Source organism: Apus apus, chromosome 13 (genome assembly GCF_020740795.1).
Source record: "Apus apus isolate bApuApu2 chromosome 13, bApuApu2.pri.cur, whole genome shotgun sequence".
Lineage (NCBI taxonomy): Eukaryota > Metazoa > Chordata > Aves > Apodiformes > Apodidae > Apus > Apus apus.
Window position 1 is genome coordinate 19,244,090 of NC_067294.1, and position 19,102 is coordinate 19,263,191.

The 19,102-nt window shown below is 40.8% G+C and overlaps 1 protein-coding gene across 3 annotated transcripts in view; it reads left to right on the forward strand.

Moving 5' to 3' along the window:
- Positions 1-19,102, forward strand: part of ANKHD1 (ankyrin repeat and KH domain containing 1) — a 110,440-nt gene that overhangs the window by 31,381 nt on the left and 59,957 nt on the right. For all 3 annotated transcript variants that reach the window (XM_051630965.1, XM_051630966.1, XM_051630967.1), the window contains exons 3-7: positions 11,401-11,557; positions 14,640-14,787; positions 15,693-15,840; positions 16,911-17,144; positions 18,480-18,574. In XM_051630965.1, the coding sequence (XP_051486925.1) occupies positions 11,401-11,557; positions 14,640-14,787; positions 15,693-15,840; positions 16,911-17,144; positions 18,480-18,574 (782 nt within the window). The remainder of the gene's footprint in view (positions 1-11,400; positions 11,558-14,639; positions 14,788-15,692; positions 15,841-16,910; positions 17,145-18,479; positions 18,575-19,102) is intronic.

The window sequence follows — 19,102 nt, forward strand, 5'->3', positions numbered from 1 at the left end:
TTTGTATCAAATGTATATTAGGATAAATTCTTGTGTTTAGCATAATTACAACAGGGATATTAAGGGTGCAGAGTAGGTTTTCAGTGCACTGGAGCTAAGATCGAACTATTATTTTGGTACTTGGTGGTGAAGATTGTGAAAACATGTGCTTGACTTTGAAAAGGCTGAAAGCCTCAATGTAGCTTTTTAGTGTTTTAGAAAACAAAGCTCAAATAAACCCAACCTTTATTGAATCTCTACTACTCTCTGCCTGGGGCTAATGGTATTGGAATGACCAATTGAAAAATGGAGAAGCATTCTGGTTAATGTTTTTCTCAAAAAGAAACTATAGGCTGTATCTACATTAAAATGTCTTCAAAATGAGAACTTTCAAAGAACAAACACATTTTTCAGGGAGCTAAGCAAAAAATAGCATTTTTTGGATGTGGAAGGATTAAACTTCTACAGGGTTTAGTTAGTTGTGGTCATAATAGTTTACCTTTACTTGATAAAAATGTTTCTTCTCAGTCTGTGGTTGCAATCAAGAGATATTACTGTCTTGTCTTTCCCTGGCAGGTTTTCTCTTCTAAGGGATTTGGAACATGTCACCTTCCTTTTCTCCTTCACAAGTCAAAGAAAATTTGTCTATTTCTACGAGCCTTTTGCCACCTTGAGGGCATGTTTCAGATGTGCCAGGATTTAAAGGAGTAGTGCTGCCATCAGTTGTCTGATTGTTTCATCCTTTTGGGTCTGAATTAAAGCACAACATCAAGTTTCCTTTGCAAAGCAATGAAAGCTGTCTTTCTGCCACTGTGTCAGCTCCTGCTGTCACATTAAGCCAGCAAGAACTATTTGTAGGAGAATTATTTTATTGTGATTTTGAAGGTGGCAAAGACTTTCTGAAGGAGTGAAGCTGAGCCTTTCTACTGTCAGATGGGCACACAGTGCCTAAGCTATGCAGAGGTTCTCCTCTGCTGATTCTGTCCATGAGGAAGACTATTCTTCTCTACAGGTACTCTGCTTGGCATATGTTGAAGTTTTTCTGTAGCTGTTTGGGAATTTCCAGGCATATTGTAGTAGTTACTGGGTTGAACAACTCTACAGGGTTGGAACAACTCTACAGGCGGAGGAAGACCATCTCTTCCAGAGAAAGCTAGACCTACTGCAGAGGCCTTTTGCAGTTACTGTGCACTACATGGCCACAGCCCTTCTCTTGGGGGCCAACTGGCCAGGCACAGTTGCTCAGATGCATCTCAAAAGTGTGAAATTGAGCTCTGATGTAATTCAGTAGCAGACATGACTTCACTGAAGTAGAGCTTACACGTTGTGTTAAGGTCCTGAAGTTTTTGCCTGGATAGAGAGATAAGGCAGGGCTAATAACAGGCTCTGACTGCTTTGGATCAGCCTTTTGGTGCGGGTTAGTTTACTGAGAAATGCTGTTACTGCTATTCAAGTACATGAGTGTAAAGGACTGAAGCAGGCAGAAGGAGGGGACCTAAGAGATGACAGGGGGGAATGGAAGCTGGTCTCTGTTAGGGCAGCAGGTGAGTCCCCTCCAGACCTCCCTCATCTTCCCAGGTGCCCCTACAGAACAGATACAGGGCTCTGGAGACAGAGGATGAGGGAAACGAAAATGTTAATAAAGCCTCATTCAGGGAATTGCAAGGCCCACAAGATACAACAGAACCACCAGCACACAGCAGATATCGCGAAAAGAAACACCATGTGCTTGTAGTGGGAGACTCATTAAAGGGCACTGAAGGGCCCACCTGCAGAGCCACAGGAGATCCCGTGAGGTTTGCTGCCTTCCCAAGGTCAGAGATGTGGCCAAGTTGGTGCCACAACTTCTCAAGACCATGGACTACTGTCCCCTCTTACTCTTTCATGTGGGCACAAATGACACTGTAAGACCAAACTTAGGCAGAATCAATAAGGACTTTAAGGCCCTGGGGGAGAAAGTCAAGAGTTATGGTGCCCAAGTTACCTTTTCCTCAGTATTACCAGTTCAAGGATTGGGGGCAGTCAAGAACAGACACATAATGCAGATCAACTTCTGGCTTTGAGGCTGGAGGTTATTGTGAGGGTTTTGGCTTTTATGTAAACAGGTCCTTCTACGAGGACTACAGTCTGCTAGGAAGGGATGAAATCCACCTCTCTAAGAGAGGCAGGGGAATCTTTAGCAACAGGCTGGCCAACTTGGTGAGGCGGGCTTTAAACTGAAGGACCTGTGGGGAGGAATTCAGAATGGCAATGATCACTCCACCATCACCACTACAACTGATTGTGGATTAAATCAGGCCAAGAGTAGTATAAAATGTGCCTCAGCTGTCTCCTTAAATGAGAACCAGAAGATTGGTCTCGTGAAATGTATGTGTACAAAGAAACAGAGTCTGGGAAATAAGCAGAAAGAACTGAAGCTCTGTGCTGAGTCAGATAGTTATGACATCATAGGAATAACTGAAATGTGGTGGGATGATTCACACAACTGGAGGACCCTGATAGATGGAACAGGCTGTTTGTAAAGACAGGCGGGGAGAAGAGGTGGAGGAGTCATGCTCTATGTTAAGGAAAACCTTGAATGTATATAAGTCAACTGTGGTAATTATGGTAGCCCTATTGAATGCCTCTGAGTCAAAATTAGAGAGCTCATCTCCAAGGGAGACCTTACAATAGGCATCTGTTACCGACCCCCAAACCAAGACAACGTGGCCAATGAAGAGACACTTGGGTCACTCAGTCAAGCTTCGGGTCAACACAGTCTGGTCCTTATGGGAGACTTTAAATACCCAGACATTTGCTGGAGGAACAATACTGCAGCTCACCTGACATCCATCAAGTTCCTGGAATGTGTAGCAGACTGCTTCCTCACACCAGTTGGATGAGCCAACCAGGAATGGGGCACAGCTGGACTTACTACTCACTAACCAAGAAATCCTGCTCTGTAATATCTCGGTTAGTGACAGACTTTGCTGCAGTGACCACAGAATCGTGGAATTTGGGATTCTGCTGAGCACCATGAAGGTTAATTCCAGGACAGAGGTTTTAGATTGTATAAGAGCAAACTTCAGCTCACTCAGGCCTCAGTTGGAAGGAATCCCATGGGAAGCTTCCATGGAGGGTAAAGGAGCTAGTGAGTGCTGGGAGTTGTTCAAGAACACTCTCCTAGGTAAGTAAAACTGGTTCATACCCTCTAAAGGCAAGGGAAGTAGGAGGAGCATGAGACCCCCTTGGCTTAACTGGGAGCTTCTGGGTCTGCTCAGAACTAGAAGGGGGATGTTCCAGAGGTGGAAAAGTGGAACGTTACTGGTTGGAAATTACAAGGGCATTGCCACGGTATGCAGAGATGCAGTTAGGAAAGCAAAAGCTCGGCTTGAGCTGACATTAGCCAGGGTTGTCAAAAACTTCAAGAAAGGGTTCTTCAGATATGTTAACCACAAGCAGAAACAGAGGAATAATATTGGCCTACTATTAAACAGGAAAGGTGAACCAGCAACAATGCTGAAAAGGCAGAGGTCCTCAACACCTTCTTCACCTGGAAAGGAAAGGCTGTATGTGGCGCTTAGTGCCATGGTCTATCCGATGTGGTGGTGTTAGCTCATAGGCTGGACTTGATGATCTTAAAGGTCTTTTCCAGCCTTGGTGATTCTGTGATTCACCTCTGTCTTTGCCAATGCTGTTGGGTCACAGGCCATAGGAACAAAAGTCCAGGATGATGCAGGCACCAACCTGCTGTCAGTGAAGGAAGAACTGGTGTGTCAACTATTACAGGAGCTTGACCCAGACAAATGGATGGGCCCTGATGCCATCCACCTTAGGGTGTTGAGAGAGCTGCTGATGTCATTGCAAAGCTGCTCTCCATATCTTTGAGAAGTCGTGGAGATCAGAAGACATCCCTGAAGGCTGGAGGAAGGCCCCATTTATTAGAAGGGTCCAAAGGAGGACGCAAGTAATTATAGACTCATTATCTTCACTTCAGTCCTTTGGAAAGTTCATTGAGCAAATCCTCCTGGGGATTGTCACAAGTCAGCTGAAGCAAGTGATTGGGAAAAGCCAACATGGATTTACCAGGGGCAAATCGTGCTTGACAAACCTGATCCCCTTCTGTGACAAAGTCACCTGCTTGGCTGATGCAGGGCAAGCAGTGGACATCATCTACCTGGACTTCTCCAAGGCTTTTGATACAGTACCCTACGGGGGATTGACTCTTTCTGTTACACAGGGATTAAAGTTTCCTGTCTTTGAGTATCACACAGTGCAGAAAGACCAATTTAGGAAGAGTGCAGAGCAGGAAGGGGGACCCAACCACTTTACTTAATGTTATTTTATTGTTCAAAACATTTATTGACATCTAAAGTAAGAAGATCATCAATGAAATGGCATGCTTAGGTAAGACCTAATGGGTAATCTCATACACAATGGCACAGGAATGTGTGATAATCGGTTACATAGTGATTAGGAATCGTATTGCCAAGTGGTTCAGATACCTTTTCTAGAATGTGTTGGGCCATAATCAAGGTATTCTTGGATTGGGCTGATAGGGTAAGATGATAAAGTTTATTGCAACACAGATGTAAATGGCATTTTAAATATCAGGAATGAGAATTCAAAAACTTTGAAAGACTATTTCTGTTCCAAATTCAACTTTCTTCTGAGTGATGCAAGAGATGAGGAAAAAGAATCATGGTAAGAGGGGTATTTGCTACTAATTAAGGGCAGATGTGTCAGGAGGGGATTTGTGTGGTATGAAATTGAGGTTGAAACATGGGTTCTTTGAAAGATGAAGTAGAATCAGCTATTCCTGAACAGGTTTATGTCGCAGAATCACACAGAATTACCGAATCACCAAGGCTGGAAAATACCTTTAAGATCATCAAGTCCAGTCTATGACCTAACACCACCACATCAGCCAGACCATGGCACTAAGTGCCACATCCAGCCTTTCCTTGAACACCTCCACAGATGGTATTTCCACCACTTCCCTGGGAAGTCCATTCCAATGTTTGATCACCTTCTCCATGAGGAAGTGCTTCCTAATATCCAACCTAAACCTCCCCTGGAGCAGCTTCAGGCCATGCCCTCTTGTCCTGTCACTAGCTGCCTGGGAGAAGAGCCCAGCCCCCACCTGACTGCAACCTCCCTTCAGGTAGTTGAAGAGAGTGAGATGGTCCCCCCTGAGTCTACTCTAGCCTAAACAACCCCAGCTCCCTCAGTCTCTCCCTGTAAGACTCCCTCTAGTCCCGTCACCAGCCTTGCTGCTCTCCTATGTCATTATGAAAACAATAGTAGCAATGAAATGTAGGCAGGTAAGGCAAAATATAATGTCTGAAGTAGCTAGTTGGGTTTTTTGTGGTTGTTGTTTGTTGTTTGTTGTTTTTTTTTTGAGAGAGATGGATGTTCCACATGCAAAATCTGTGTATTTCAGTGCAACTCTTCTTTGTGCATCCTCAGATCACAAACTCCTGAAGGTTTCCCTTCACACATAGTCCTGGGTACTGCATTAGGTTTTATTAGAGTATTGTGTGAATATTGTGTGCATTCTTCAAAGGCTCACCAAAATAATAGGAAAATTTCAGGATGAGGTGCTTAACTTAATAAAGAGGGTTTTAAACTTGCTTTAAGGCCAATATTTGTTTTAAAGGCCATATGGCTTACCAGAAATCCCAGCTCAGGCTATACTCCAACTTGAAACAGTTGTTTTCCTTAAACAGCTGGTAAACCTTCCCTTGTAACTCTCGTGATCTTTAGCTTAATGGGAATTGCATTTTTTACCACCACTTTATGATAAAGTTTTTAAAAGCATATGACTTAGAAAGGTGACTGAACTAGAATGAATTATTAGTATTTTTCTAGTTCTTATATGCAAAGAGCACTACTCAATGTGTGGTTTCTTCCTGGAGGACTTCAGTGTAGCAATCGACATACAATAAAACATGTTTAAATACTTAAAATACGTTCCAAAAATTGTAAATCTGTTATGTCCCTCCTCCTGATGTTGTAAACGAGGTAACTTGATGCAGAAACAGTGAAACTTGAAAATAAATATTCCTTTTGATTTGCTTGGCATTGGACTATTCTAAACAAGAAAACATAAAGCCAGCACAATCCACTCTCACTTTAGATTAGCTGAAATAACTTGTGTTGGGTCCTTGCTGAAATCTCTTAGCAAGACTCAAGTGTATCTGTCTTTCCATTGCTGCGTGGTCACATCATCAGTGGGACCCATCTCTTTTTGGTTGTTGGGGGTTTTTTTGTGTGTTTTTTGTTGAAAATGTATGGGTTTTTTCTGGGTTTGTTTTGTTGTTGTTGTTGCTTGTTTTATTGGTGTTTTTTTGGTTGGTTGGGTTTTTGTTGGTTTGTTGGTTTGTTTTTTTTTTTTTGCAAACCTTGCTTAGGCATTAAGTGGCAGCAGTGGGTTAGAGCTCATTCATTGTTTTTTCCTGGGTTTGCCAGAAGATCAGTGTAGGTCATATTGAGTGTGCTTTCAACAGTATACTGTGGTTTACTGGCTCTGAAAATGATGTAATATGAAAATATTTTAATATCATCAGAGAGGAGTGAAGCACACTTTTATTTTGCTTAGTTATATGGAGAATCAAAAGGTAATTTTCTGTGATTGTACTCAAAGCAGGAAGTTAAGAGGTGGCTCAGAGCAGCCTGCTGGTGGGTAGATGACTGATAGGTTTTTTTTGCTTGTTTCTGCTACTGGTAATTTTCTGCAGATGCTGCACTGCTCCAAAGTGTTTCCAGAAATAAATTTACACATTGGGATTAAACGGTCCTGTGAAATCTCATTTCTTTAGGACAACTTCCCTTAGGTTCTGCTCTTCATGTGTCTGAACTGAATTCCTCTGATAAGCTGTTAGGGGAGCCATACCTTTGTCAAGAAAGAATTTGAGTTAAGCCACTGGAGACCTTGTAGAACCTTGTAGAATGGTTCTTGAGATACCATAAAAAAAAAAAAAAAAAAAAAGGACGTGTTATTGGGCCACAATTCCAGGACCACCTGAGCTGAAGTTGAATTAGAGCTTGTGATGAACATGAGATCATAAATTGGACATGTTAGCATGTTAATGGCCTCAAGTGTGTGTTAAAACATAAAGGATGCTGGAAGTGGCTGTAAGGGAACATAATCCCCACTGAGTCTGCAGTTTTTTGTGAGGATTACTGGATGTTACCTCTTAGGCTTCGATATGTTGATCTCTTTGGAGCAATCTCCTTTGATGTTCAAACCATGTGTTGACACTAGTTGTGTGTGACATGAGGGACTTACCTGTGAGGTCCATTACAGAGTATTTTTTTTTTAAGATATTTTAAATGGTGATCATTAGGAGCTACTACCTACAAGCTACTACACACTGAAAGGTTACCAGCTCACTTTATAGAATCATAGAATATGTGGTGTTGGAAGATCATCTATTCCAGCCCCCCCCCGCCCGCCGTGCACAGGGACCTTTTTGACAGATCAGGTTGCTCAGAGCCTGGTTGAGCCTGACCTTGGATGTTTCCAAGGAGGAGCCCTCCACTGCATTGCTGGGCAACCTGTTCCAGTGCTTCACCACCCTCATTGTGAAGAACTTCGTCCTAATCTAAATATACCCTGCTCTAGTTTAAGATCACTGCCCCTTGTCCTATCACTACACACCCTTGTAAACAGCCCCTCCCAAGCTTTCCCATAGCCCCTTCCGGCACTGGAAGGTGCTCTAAGGTCTCCCTGGAGCCTTCTCCTCTCCAGGCTGAACAACCCTGGCTCTCTCAGCCTGTCTTCATAGGAGAGGTACTCCAGCCCTCTGATCATTTTTGTGGCCCTTCTCTGGACTTTTTCCAACAGGTCTATGGCCCTCTTGTATTGAGGACCCAAGAGCTGGACACAGTACTCCAGATGGAGTCTTACAGGAGTGGAGTAGAGGGGCAGAATCACCTCCCTCTGCTTTCTGGCCACACTTCTTTTGGTGCAGCCCAGGATGCGACTGGCCATCTGGGCTGCAAGTGCGCATTGTTTGCTCATGTCCAACTTTTCATCCGCCAGTTCCCCCGCGTCTCTATCACATCCTGATGTGTCTCTATCACATCATCCCCCAGCCTGTACTGATAGCAAGAATTGCTCCTGCCCAAGTGGATGGTTAAGACCTCTCTTTTCAGTTGCTGGATAGTGCTGCTGGTGTTGTCCCTGCCAGGATTTGTGAACACACTGGCTTCAGCAGAAGGTGCTCAGCTAAAGAACTTCCCCACAAAGGCAAACTGAAGGTGTGTCTAGCTCCCTATCCCTTGGGCTACCTGTGGACACTTGAGGATACTAAAATCACAGTACAAGGTATTTTATCTCTTATCTTTCCAGTAGTCTCTTGTTCAGGAATGTCCCTAACTAGTGACTTCCAGGGCCACTATACTTAGTAAAGCCTGTGCCTTCCATGAACATCCATTTATTTTAAAATAAATTTTATTTTTAAAATAAATTTTAAAATAAATTTTTAAAATTTTATAATTTATTTATCCATTTAGTTTTAAATTCAACTATTTGGCCTTTGTATGGCAGCTCATGTTGTATGGAAGGTACTTCCTTTTGGTTTATGAACATGTTCTTAATAATTTTAGTGGTAACCTGTGACTTTGCACATCCCCATCTCCATATGTAGACTGTTCTTAGTAAAAACCAGTCTGCTGTGGCTCCCATGTTCTCTTTTCTGACTTATTCTGCAACAGTGATTGGTGCATTAAAAGATGACCTCTGAATTCCTGAAGATGTGTTGTTGCTCTGCAGGAGGCACAGAATGTCAGACATTTGGTTGGAGTTCAGGTAGTGTCAGATCAGTAACATGTTAGTGAGTGCGCAAGAAGGATGAACTTGAACAAATGTGGAGAATGGTCTTGAGGATGCTTTCAGTGTTCATTGGATGGATGGGGACAGAAGAGTTGTGGTCCTGCCTGTGGATCTGTCCCTATATGTATGAGGTATCTTAAACACCTAGGAGAGTGACATAAGCAGATGGTTATGAAGTAGTCACAAAAACAATTACATCAGAGATTAAAAGACAAGTGAGCATTACAGCAGTAAGATTCTGGTAACCTGTATGAGCTGCTGCCTTAGTGATTTGAAATTATCAAGTTACCCAGTTTAATTTCAGATAGTCAGGTCATGTTGGTATTTTTGTTTTGGGGTTGTTTGATTGCCTTTTTGGTTTTTTTTGGCCAGACTTTTTATTTCTCACTTCTTTTGCCAGCACTAGAGCTGTACACCAGCTCCTTCATGAGACCCTTCTAAGTGGATGGAAACTGCTGTTGTGCTGCCTCTCCTAAACTAAAGCTAGGCTTTTTTAGCCTTTGTTCAGGGTCACTTTCCTAAGCTCTGTGGATTTCTCTTGAGTACTTTTCCACTTTGCTTACCATGGTGTTCAGCTTTGGTTGCACTATCCCTTTCTTTACTTAGGCAGTATCACAGAATCACAGGATGTCAGGGGTTTGAAGGGACCTCCAAAGATCGAGTCCAACCCCCCTGCCAGAGCAGGACAAAAACTGGGGCAGATCACTCAGGCATCCAGGAGTACTTCTGTAGACACACTGCAAGCTACTGGAAGCCAGCACTGCCATCAGAAATAGCTAGTGTAAACATTGTGTACTTGCTCAGTGAGTTGTCCTAGGGAAGCAAATCCCTCACTTTCTCTGTGTGTTTGGTACTAAGTCGATGCCTCGGCATGGTTGGCAGTGACTGTCCCCTGCTGTCCCACCTGCTGCAATTGCAGAGCCAACATGACTTGCATCCCTCTTAAACCAACAATAAATTAGGTTTATATTCATCTGTGAGGTGTGAGCTGTGGTGTTGGAGGCTTGTGGTTTATAGCCTCACTGTATGTAATAGCAGTGACTAGAAAGGTGGTAGCCTCAACAGCTTGGAGGTGGAAGGGAGCATATGGCTGGTAGCCTCTTCAGGTACATGAAGTCAAGAGTCTGGCATTATGTTTTGCTGCTCCGTTTGCTGTGCAGTGTGTTAGACAGTCCTCAAAAACCTGATGGGTATGGTGTGATCAGACCTGGTACTAATTTCTCATTTTATTGTGGAGTGGGAACTTAATTATAAATTGTTTTTCATAGCCTCTTGACAATGCTGAAGTGATCCAGAGGTGTAGGGTGTTAGAGCCAGAGAAATCTGACCAAGTATTTTAAACGGCTCCTCAATCTTCATAGCACGTGCTCAGTTTCAGCTGGCCAAGTAAACTTCTACACCCCATTGTAGGTGTCTGCCTTGAAGACAGGGTAGGAACAATTCTCTGAGTTTAAATACTGTAAGCCAATACCTGCCAGCACTGCAGCAGTGATGCAGAGTCATGTAACAGAGTGTGCTGAGCATATGCTGGCCTCAATTGGTTTTTAGGCTGGAGAAATTTGGTAAGTACTGGTTCTTACAGTAATAAGAAATGGATGCTCTAAAACTGGGGAAATACTTTGTCTGAAGACAATGTTAAAAAATTTCCAAGTATGACTTCAGTATTTACTCTGTAATAATTACAAGCTGGGTTGTGGGAGAAATAGTGTAACTCAGTGTTGCAGCGAGAAAATCTGAGGTATCAGATGCATTATTTTAAGAGGTTTGTATCTAATTTGACCCTGTTCAACAGCTAAGAAATTGAAAGTTATGGATTCATCACTGGTGAGGGTAGCTCATCTATAAACTATGAACTGTTAGCTTTTTATACCGCATGACGTTGATTTTTGGAGGGAGAGTGGATAATCTTAATCAGTGCATTTCTTCACATGGTGCACTGTGCATTGATTCTTGCATCTGTAAAACAGGCTTTTCTGAATTCTATAGAGTAAAACCTGTGTGGAATAAAACTACACAGTTGTACCATGATTTTATATCTGCCATGTAAATAAGTGGGATAAGTGCCATCTTATGGTGCTGTTCTGTATTGGCCTTCACCGTGAGTCTTGTAGCAAAGAAACTTTTTTAAAAAGAAACTTAAGAAGTTCCTCAGTCTGTGCATTTGGCTAGAGTCGGGTGGGAGAAGTGTAATAACTTTACTTCTAGAACTGGAACATTCTTCACATTCAGAAAATACTAAGCTAAGCCTGTGCAATAATATCTGTTTCTCAAACTTCTGTTTTTGGACTTGAGTTCCCATAGCTTATCCTTATTCCCCTCAGATGTTGTTGTTTTTTTAATTCTTCAGAGGTATGATTTAGGAATTTGGGACAAGTAATGAAGCTGGCAGTTGAGAAATAGCTTCTTACTACTGCATTATAGTTAATTAAAGGTTCAGGTCTTAGGCAAATGTAAACTGTTACTTTTAAGTAGCTGATTTTTTGGCATGTTTGCAAATTATTTTTAACTACTAGTGCATGTGACTGAAATCTAAACTAGTGTCTTTGCATTTCTTTTGTGTGACTTTCCTACTAACCTGACTGATGAACGAATGTACACTGAAGGAATTGGTAAATTGTCCACTGCTGATGGCAAAGCCTTCGCAGATCCTGAGGTTCTCCGGAGACTGACCTCCTCCGTCAGCTGCGCGCTGGATGAAGCTGCTGCGGCCCTGACGCGGATGCGAGCAGAGAACAATCACAATGCAGGACAAGTGGACAAGTATGTATTGACAGTTCCCCATCCACAGTTTCCCAACTAAAGAATGCAAGTTTGTCTTTTTCTTATCAAACTTAATTTTATAGTTAGTACTTGGTATCTGCTCTACTGCTGCCAGAAGCAGTTACTGAATCTGAAGGTGTAACTACTGTCCTGTCAGGTTACTGGCTTCAAAGTATAAGAGAAATGTGTAAAAAAAGGAATTACTTTCTAACCTGCTGCTCTTCCTGTGTACTTGTGATTTGATTTATTTTTCAAAAATTGGTCAGATTCTTAGCTGTAGAAGACTTGATAACAGTTCTCTAATTACTGCCTCAGCATGCTTTGGAAACTAGTGATGAATTTAGTTCATTGTGTTATAAGTTGGAAGAGAATACTAATACTCGCAGGGTAGCAAATTGCCCCGGGATCTTGCTCCGGAACATAAGGAAAAATAAAACTACTATTATCTGATAACTTTTTACAACTGATAATTAACGAGGATGATATTTAACTTCCATGATGACAGAACTGAGAATTTGTCCTATGTTCTCAAAGAGCTTTCTTCTACATTGGTAATTTCAAAGCATCTTTAGGGGTCCCGAAACAACATCTACTCTGACAAATGATGCAAATATTTCCTTAACTGTTGGGATGGTATGACTGCATATGCTGTTGAACTTCGGATCTACGATCAAAAATTGAAAGTTTTAAGTTTCCTTCCATTTGGTATCCTTTTGAAATTCACACTTTTTTGCAAAACTAAGTGTTCACTGTAAGGACAGTTGTCTTGAGTCATTATTAAAAATGTAAATGCAAATAAAGAGCAAACATAGTTTCATTTCCTAACTGAAGCTGGAGAAATCGCTTGTGGATCAAAAGTTGCGGAGATGAAAATAAGTTGGGGAAGCATGCTTGAACATTTTAGGACAAGAAATGGGGTCAAGCTATGCCAGGGGATGTTCCGATTGGATATTAGGAAAAATTTCTTTACTGAATGAGTGGTGAGGCCTTGAAACAGGCTGCCCAGGGAGGTGGTGGAGGCACCATCCCTGGAGGTGTTAAAAAAATGGATAGGTGTGGTGTTCCATAAGATGGTTTAGTGGTTAAGGGTTGTAGGGCAAATGGTTGGACTTGATGATCTTGAAGGTCTCTTCCAACCTTGATGATGATTCTATGATTGTAACATGGAAAGAAGGCATATGAGAGGTGGAAGAGGGCCAGGTGACCCATGGGGAATACAGAGGCAGTGTCCAAGCATACCAGGGACATGTTTAAGAAAGCCAAAACTCACCTGGAGTTGAACATGTCAAAAAGCATGAAACATGATCAGGAACAGGAGCTGTGAATGCCTGTTACGTGTGGGTTGCTGCAGGGCTATCTGACTGACTGCTTGCTTCAATATATGAAATTGACTATGTAGCCGAATAATAAACTTTCCCAAAATACTGGTTATTTTGGTTTAAATACTTGGTGAATACAGTGCAAATATAAGTGCTTAGATACTGGATATTTTCTTCAGGTCACATCTCAGCTTTTATCTAGCAGCTACTAGCACAGTTGATTTCATTTTGGGGTTCATGGCAAATGTGTTCCCTTTAAAACAGGGACTTAATATAGTTTAACCATTACAGTCTTAGAGCCATGGAGAATTGAAACATGTGCTTTCCTGAAGGAGCTTTGTGTTCAAGTGAATATTTTCTTCATTGTAGAGTGAATTTTACTGAGTGGACTTCTCCCTTTTGCAGAAGAAAAGTAGAAGTTTGAGGTTCTTAGTGAATCTGAAGGTACTAGTTTTTAAGAAGCAAGCTTCCGTGTCTTTCAAATACAACATGCTGACAGGAATGCATCACATCCTGTTCTGTTTATAACAGAAGGCTCTTCCTCCCTCCTGCCAAGGGCATTAACTGGTTTGGTTTCCAGTGGCTGAGGGACCATGATTCCCTGCAAATATTTTCTAAATAAAATTTTTATCATTAGTTGGAGAAGTGCAGCTGAGTTGGAACTGAGCATGACTTGCTCTTGTGTACACTTGTATTTAGTAATTCTTTAACAGTTGTCTTTGCTCTTAGACTTTTTAGACAACTTGGTTTGAAATAATTTGAAGCTCAGCTCACCTTTGTCAAGATCAGTTAGTGTACTTCACTAGGGCTTGGGGGAAAATAGCTCTTCTCTCTACTTCAGATGTTAATGATGGCTGAAGTAGTGATTATAGACTTCTGAGCCATGAGATGACAAGAACCCAGGGTTTGTCTTGTCTTTTCCTTCTAACTCTTATCTTGTAATTACCTCTTACATATTTTTTTAAGGATGACTTAGTAGTGTTCCGGGTAGGATTTGTGTGGTTATTGCCATTTAAAAAATGTGCAGTTCCATTGGCTCATTTCAGCTATCTCAAAGCTTCTGTAATATGCTGCTAATGGTACATGAAAGTAAATGTTTGTAAGGCTCCTCTCCTTTAATCCTTTTAATATGTCCTTAGGTAAGTTAAGTATTTTTTTTTTCTTTGAAATGGCTGATTAAATTATGAAACTGCTGTTTTCAATTGAAAGAAAAAAAATCTTTAGGCTAGTGCAGGGAGGGAAATAGTCCCAGTACAAGAGAAACTACAGTGAGAATTTTGTCTTGTTGCATTATTCAGTATCAGTGGTCTCTATGATACTAGATTATTCAACTTTTGGCTTTATCTCTCCTAGTAATTTGTGTTGGTACCTCTAGTCAGTAGTTTGTGGTGGTCACAGCCTCAGTGCATCTGGCATTCACCAAAGTGTGAATAGCATCAGAGAGGTTTACTTCTGTGTCTTGCAGACACCCCAGATTACCTGGTTTTGAGCACTCTCCTCTGCATCTAGTCTAAGAGCTTATGAGATTTCACAACTGAGGAGGACAAGGGCTGATTTAGACATGAGCAAGGCCTAAATCTCCATTCCCTCAAGGACATAATGTGTGTGTGTATATATGTATACCTTTTCTTTAAAAAGTCTGTAAGGTGTATTTTCTAGTAAGGGTAATGTCATGAGTCTTAAGGGAAGACTTCTTGCACAGGGAAGCTACCCATCTCTTACAGGTGTATTTTTAACTGACTCTGTGGTAACTGCTTTTCCAGTCGCAGCTTGGCAGAAGCATGCTCGGATGGGGATGTCAATGCTGTCCGGAAGCTGCTCGATGAAGGAAGAAGCGTAAATGAACACACTGAAGAAGGGGAAAGTCTCCTTTGCTTGGCCTGTTCAGCAGGCTATTACGAATTGGCACAAGTAAGTAGCAAATATGGTCACAGCTAAACCTTTGTGAAGCACTGTCTAAGGGGCTTCTTTGGTAGCTATTCCAATTAGAATACTTTTTTATAATCTAAACAGAGCATCAGTTATACAGTTTCTTGTGGCCTTACAGTTATTGTTTGTCTTTTTAATGGGAAATCCTGTCATATATGCCTTTATGTTTAAAGAACTTGTCTGAGGGATGTCTCTTGTGGTTTATAATGTATCTACTTTTCTGGCATTGTTACAGATGCAGGCAAGCTGTTCTGCCAAGCAGACATTGCAAGAGTATCTAAAATAACAGTAAAATCAAACTCTGCAAGCAGTTACCTTCTCAAAAATGATGTTTCATTCACTCAGTCGTGTTTTGGGTTTTTTAAATTCACATCTGCATCAACAGTGTGTTAATCTATGTTAATTTTTGTCTTTCATATTTGTGTATCTAAGGGTAGAATTTGTGCTTCTTTGAAGTGTTGAGATGCTGGTCCTCAGAATGGGGCCAGCTTCATGTTTTGGTGCCAGGCAAGAGTACAGGGAGAAAACTGTTTACCTGAAAGGTTGACCCCATGTGTATTGTGGTCATTAATGCAAATTGATGGTTTCTCTGCTGTCATTCTGGCCAGTGAATTGCCCTGTGACTTTTGAAGATGTCAGTCTTTTGCTGTTAATGTTGATTTTAGCAGATCTGAACAAATGTAGAAAAACAGCATTTCCTGAGGCAGAGCACAGTGAAGATAGTAAATATCAATGGTCCTGGGGAGTTCCATTGTGCTTCATCATTGGGGGTGCTGCTGCAAGGGGGTAGCACGGCTGGCTGGGGAATCGTGCTCACAAGCTCCACTGAACTAAAACCAAAATGCTGATGTTCCAATGTATTCACGAAAGTGAACTTTTTTCTCTAGGTGCTACTGGCAATGCATGCCAATGTTGAAGATCGAGGGAATAAAGGAGACATAACTCCCTTAATGGCAGCTGCCAGTGGAGGCTATGTAGATATTGTTAAACTTCTCCTTGTTCACTGTGCAGATGTCAACGCACAGTCTTCAACAGGTAACTGGGCACCAGGAACACAAAGAATTAGTGAGACTGGCACATAAGATATGCAGCTCTTCTGAAAATCTGTGGGTTTGTCTGATATTTTCAATCACAAGAAAACATGATGAGAACTTTTCAGAATAGGCCAGATACATAGTGGGTGTATTTAGAGTCTTACCTGTCCATTATTAAATATTATTTTTAGTATAAACTATAATGTAAAACCTGTGAAAAACACTGTGGTGTTAGATGACCAGAAAAATACATGAAGTTTATTTTTTCCTCACTGGTATAATAAAAAATTACCCAGTAAGACCATGGGACACATCTGGTCAAGACTAGTTATTTCAGTCTATTGCTTTTTACCAAAGAAGTACAATTTTTTGGGCATTGAATGTTTTCTACATTGCTGATGCTTGGCCACAGCTTAACTAACCTTGCTGAGAGTATTAACCTGCAGTTGGATTCTGCTAATATTAAGATAGAATTTAAACTTTGTTCAAATTCTTAAAAAGTTTAGTGTCTGAACTATGGAATGTTCTTTTTATCTTGATGTTTACCCATATTAAGCAGAACTTAACATTAAAATTAACTGTGATGTTTAAAACATGAGCCATATGTGATTGTTTATCCCTTACAGTACCAGAGTTTGAAATAATAAATTTATTTTCATCCAGCTAGTAAAACTTTTTCAAGGGATTACAGGATACAATTTTAGGCACAAAAACCCAAACATCCACCTTACCTTCCCTGCCCAAGCTCTTACAGTGAGCATGAAAATTACTCATTGATCTTTGTGTGTGTGTGTTTGATCTCTTTGTGTGCTGAAGAAGGAAATATAATAATAAAAGAAAAAATATTCTGGTTTATAATGTTGGCTTAGCATTAAAACTCTTTCACATTATAGTTGTGTTGGGAGTTTATACCAAGCCTGAAGTGGTTGGCTGAAGTAACATTGCTGTGAGGTTGAAGTCTGCTGCTAGTGATGTACTTGGTTTTGTTCAGAGCTGTTGAAAACAATTTCCTTTCCTGTATTAGGTGTGGGTGGTGGAAGGGGCTTTCATGTCAAATTTTCTTCTCTGCAGGGAACACAGCTCTCACTTATGCTTGTGCTGGGGGCTTTGTTGACATAGTGAAGGTGCTATTGAAAGCTGGTGCTAATATAGAAGACCACAATGAGAATGGGCATACCCCCTTAATGGAAGCAGCCAGTGCAGGTCATGTTGAGGTTGCAAGAGTATTGCTGGAATATGGTGCGGGAATCAACACTCACTCCAACGAGTTCAAAGAAAGTGCACTTACACTTGCATGCTATAAAGGTATTTATTGTCTCTTGCCTTGTTTTGTATTTTTGTTTGAATTTATTTGCTAGGATTTATCTAAGTGAAGCTTCCAGCCATACTTTGAATACTTTATGAAGAGTTTTGGAATACTGGATTTTGGTTTTAAACTTGACATCAGGAAATGCTCATCCATGGTGTAGTGATATTAAGCCTGTCTACTTGTGATCAAATGTGGTGGACCTGCCTTTGACATGTTACAGATGAAAACTTGTGACTGACTGCATCCAAACACGTGTTTTGACACATCACCACTCTCCTCTTCCCCCACTATACTGCATTCCCTATTTCGTTTGGATACCCCTCACCAACTATCTGCAAGTTATGAAAACTTCTCCGGTAGTTGTTGGGAAACAGTTAGAAGGAATCCTCCTGGAATACCCAATGGGGTGAAAATGCTAATATTGTTACTGGATACTTTCAGTGTAATTTTGGAGGATGTCTATGAATTGTTATGTTTTATGAACTTTTATGGACTTATGGCTTAATTTCCTTTGCTATTTATATATAAAGTAACTTAATGCAATGGTAATCCAGTATTCTTTCAAGATAAAATTTCTTAAAATTATTTTTCTCCTATTAGAAGCTTTAATGATGTGGATTATTGTCATAGTGACTTCAGGTTTTGCCTCTGTGGTTAGAATTGGAGGCTGCATACAATGTATAACCCATCTGAACCCTTGGATCTGGATTTGTCATGGGTGTCTTGCAGCGTGTAGTAGTTCCTGAGAGAGAAATGTCAGCAGAAGTACTCCTGGATATGTTGGAGGGGCATTCTTGTCTCCTGTGATCTAAAACTTAATAGACTTATGTAATGTAAGATTTTCATTGACTAGAGATTTCCTGTAATATATTTGGTAAGATGGCTGGGGTACTGTGTCTTGCTGTCAGTTTATTTATAACTAAGTTTTGTCTTGGAAGAGGATGCTCAATGTATCATTTTTAACAGACAAATTCTAAAATGATAGAATTCATAACTATATAGTGTGTCACTATACAGTTGAATAAGCACAGTCTTTTATAGCTTGATCTCCCAAGGAAAGGTTCCTGTTGTGTAAAGCTGGATTAGAGAGGTCTGACTTCATTCCATTGCTGGGCAGTATCTTTGGGAAGAACCACCTGATGTCTGGCTGCCCATTTCACATTGGCATTTCTTTAGTCTACTTTAAATAGAGCAGGTTTGCAAATTGTAACCTGCAAAAATGTTACTAGCAAACTATGTACATCTAAATTATTTCATTAAGAATATTGTCTGTAATAGTAAAAAGTTTATGATAGTACATTCTTAATTATTTTGATCTGTTTGTTTTGAAGGCCATTTAGATATGGTTCGTTTTTTGCTTGAAGCCGGAGCTGATCAAGAACATAAAACAGATGAGATGCACACAGCGCTAATGGAGGCCTGCATGGTAAATAGCCTTTATTTGTCCTCACTTTTCAATGAGAGAGGAATAAAAGAGGTTATAAAAAGAGAGCCTTTGTCAACAGGCTGCTTTGGGTCTGCCAGTGATGATGTGTTTTTATTGTAAGAAAGCCTTTACTGTAGTTACAAAGGGTGGTCAGCTTCTCAGTCTAATTAATCTTAGGGAAAAAATATTCTAATTTTTGGGGGTGTGATGTGTTGTTTTAAGTGCTCCCTATGTGAAGTGCAGGTGTCACTGATCTGCAGTGCAGGAAAGTAACAAGTTAAATCAAATCACTTGTTTCTTCTATAGTGTTAGAGTTAGTTCTCCACCTTTGTCTTTATAAATAAGGACTCTCAGATCATCATGGTATGAGCCTTCTGGAAGTGCACAGAGCTGAGTGATTACACTTTTCCTTTCACCACTGCAGGAAGTGTGTTGCAAGTAGAAATGGTTTGCTTGCTTTAGGTTTCTATAAACAGTGCTGTGAGGTTGTTTGTTTTTTGTTTTTTGTTTTTTTTTAAATAAAATGGT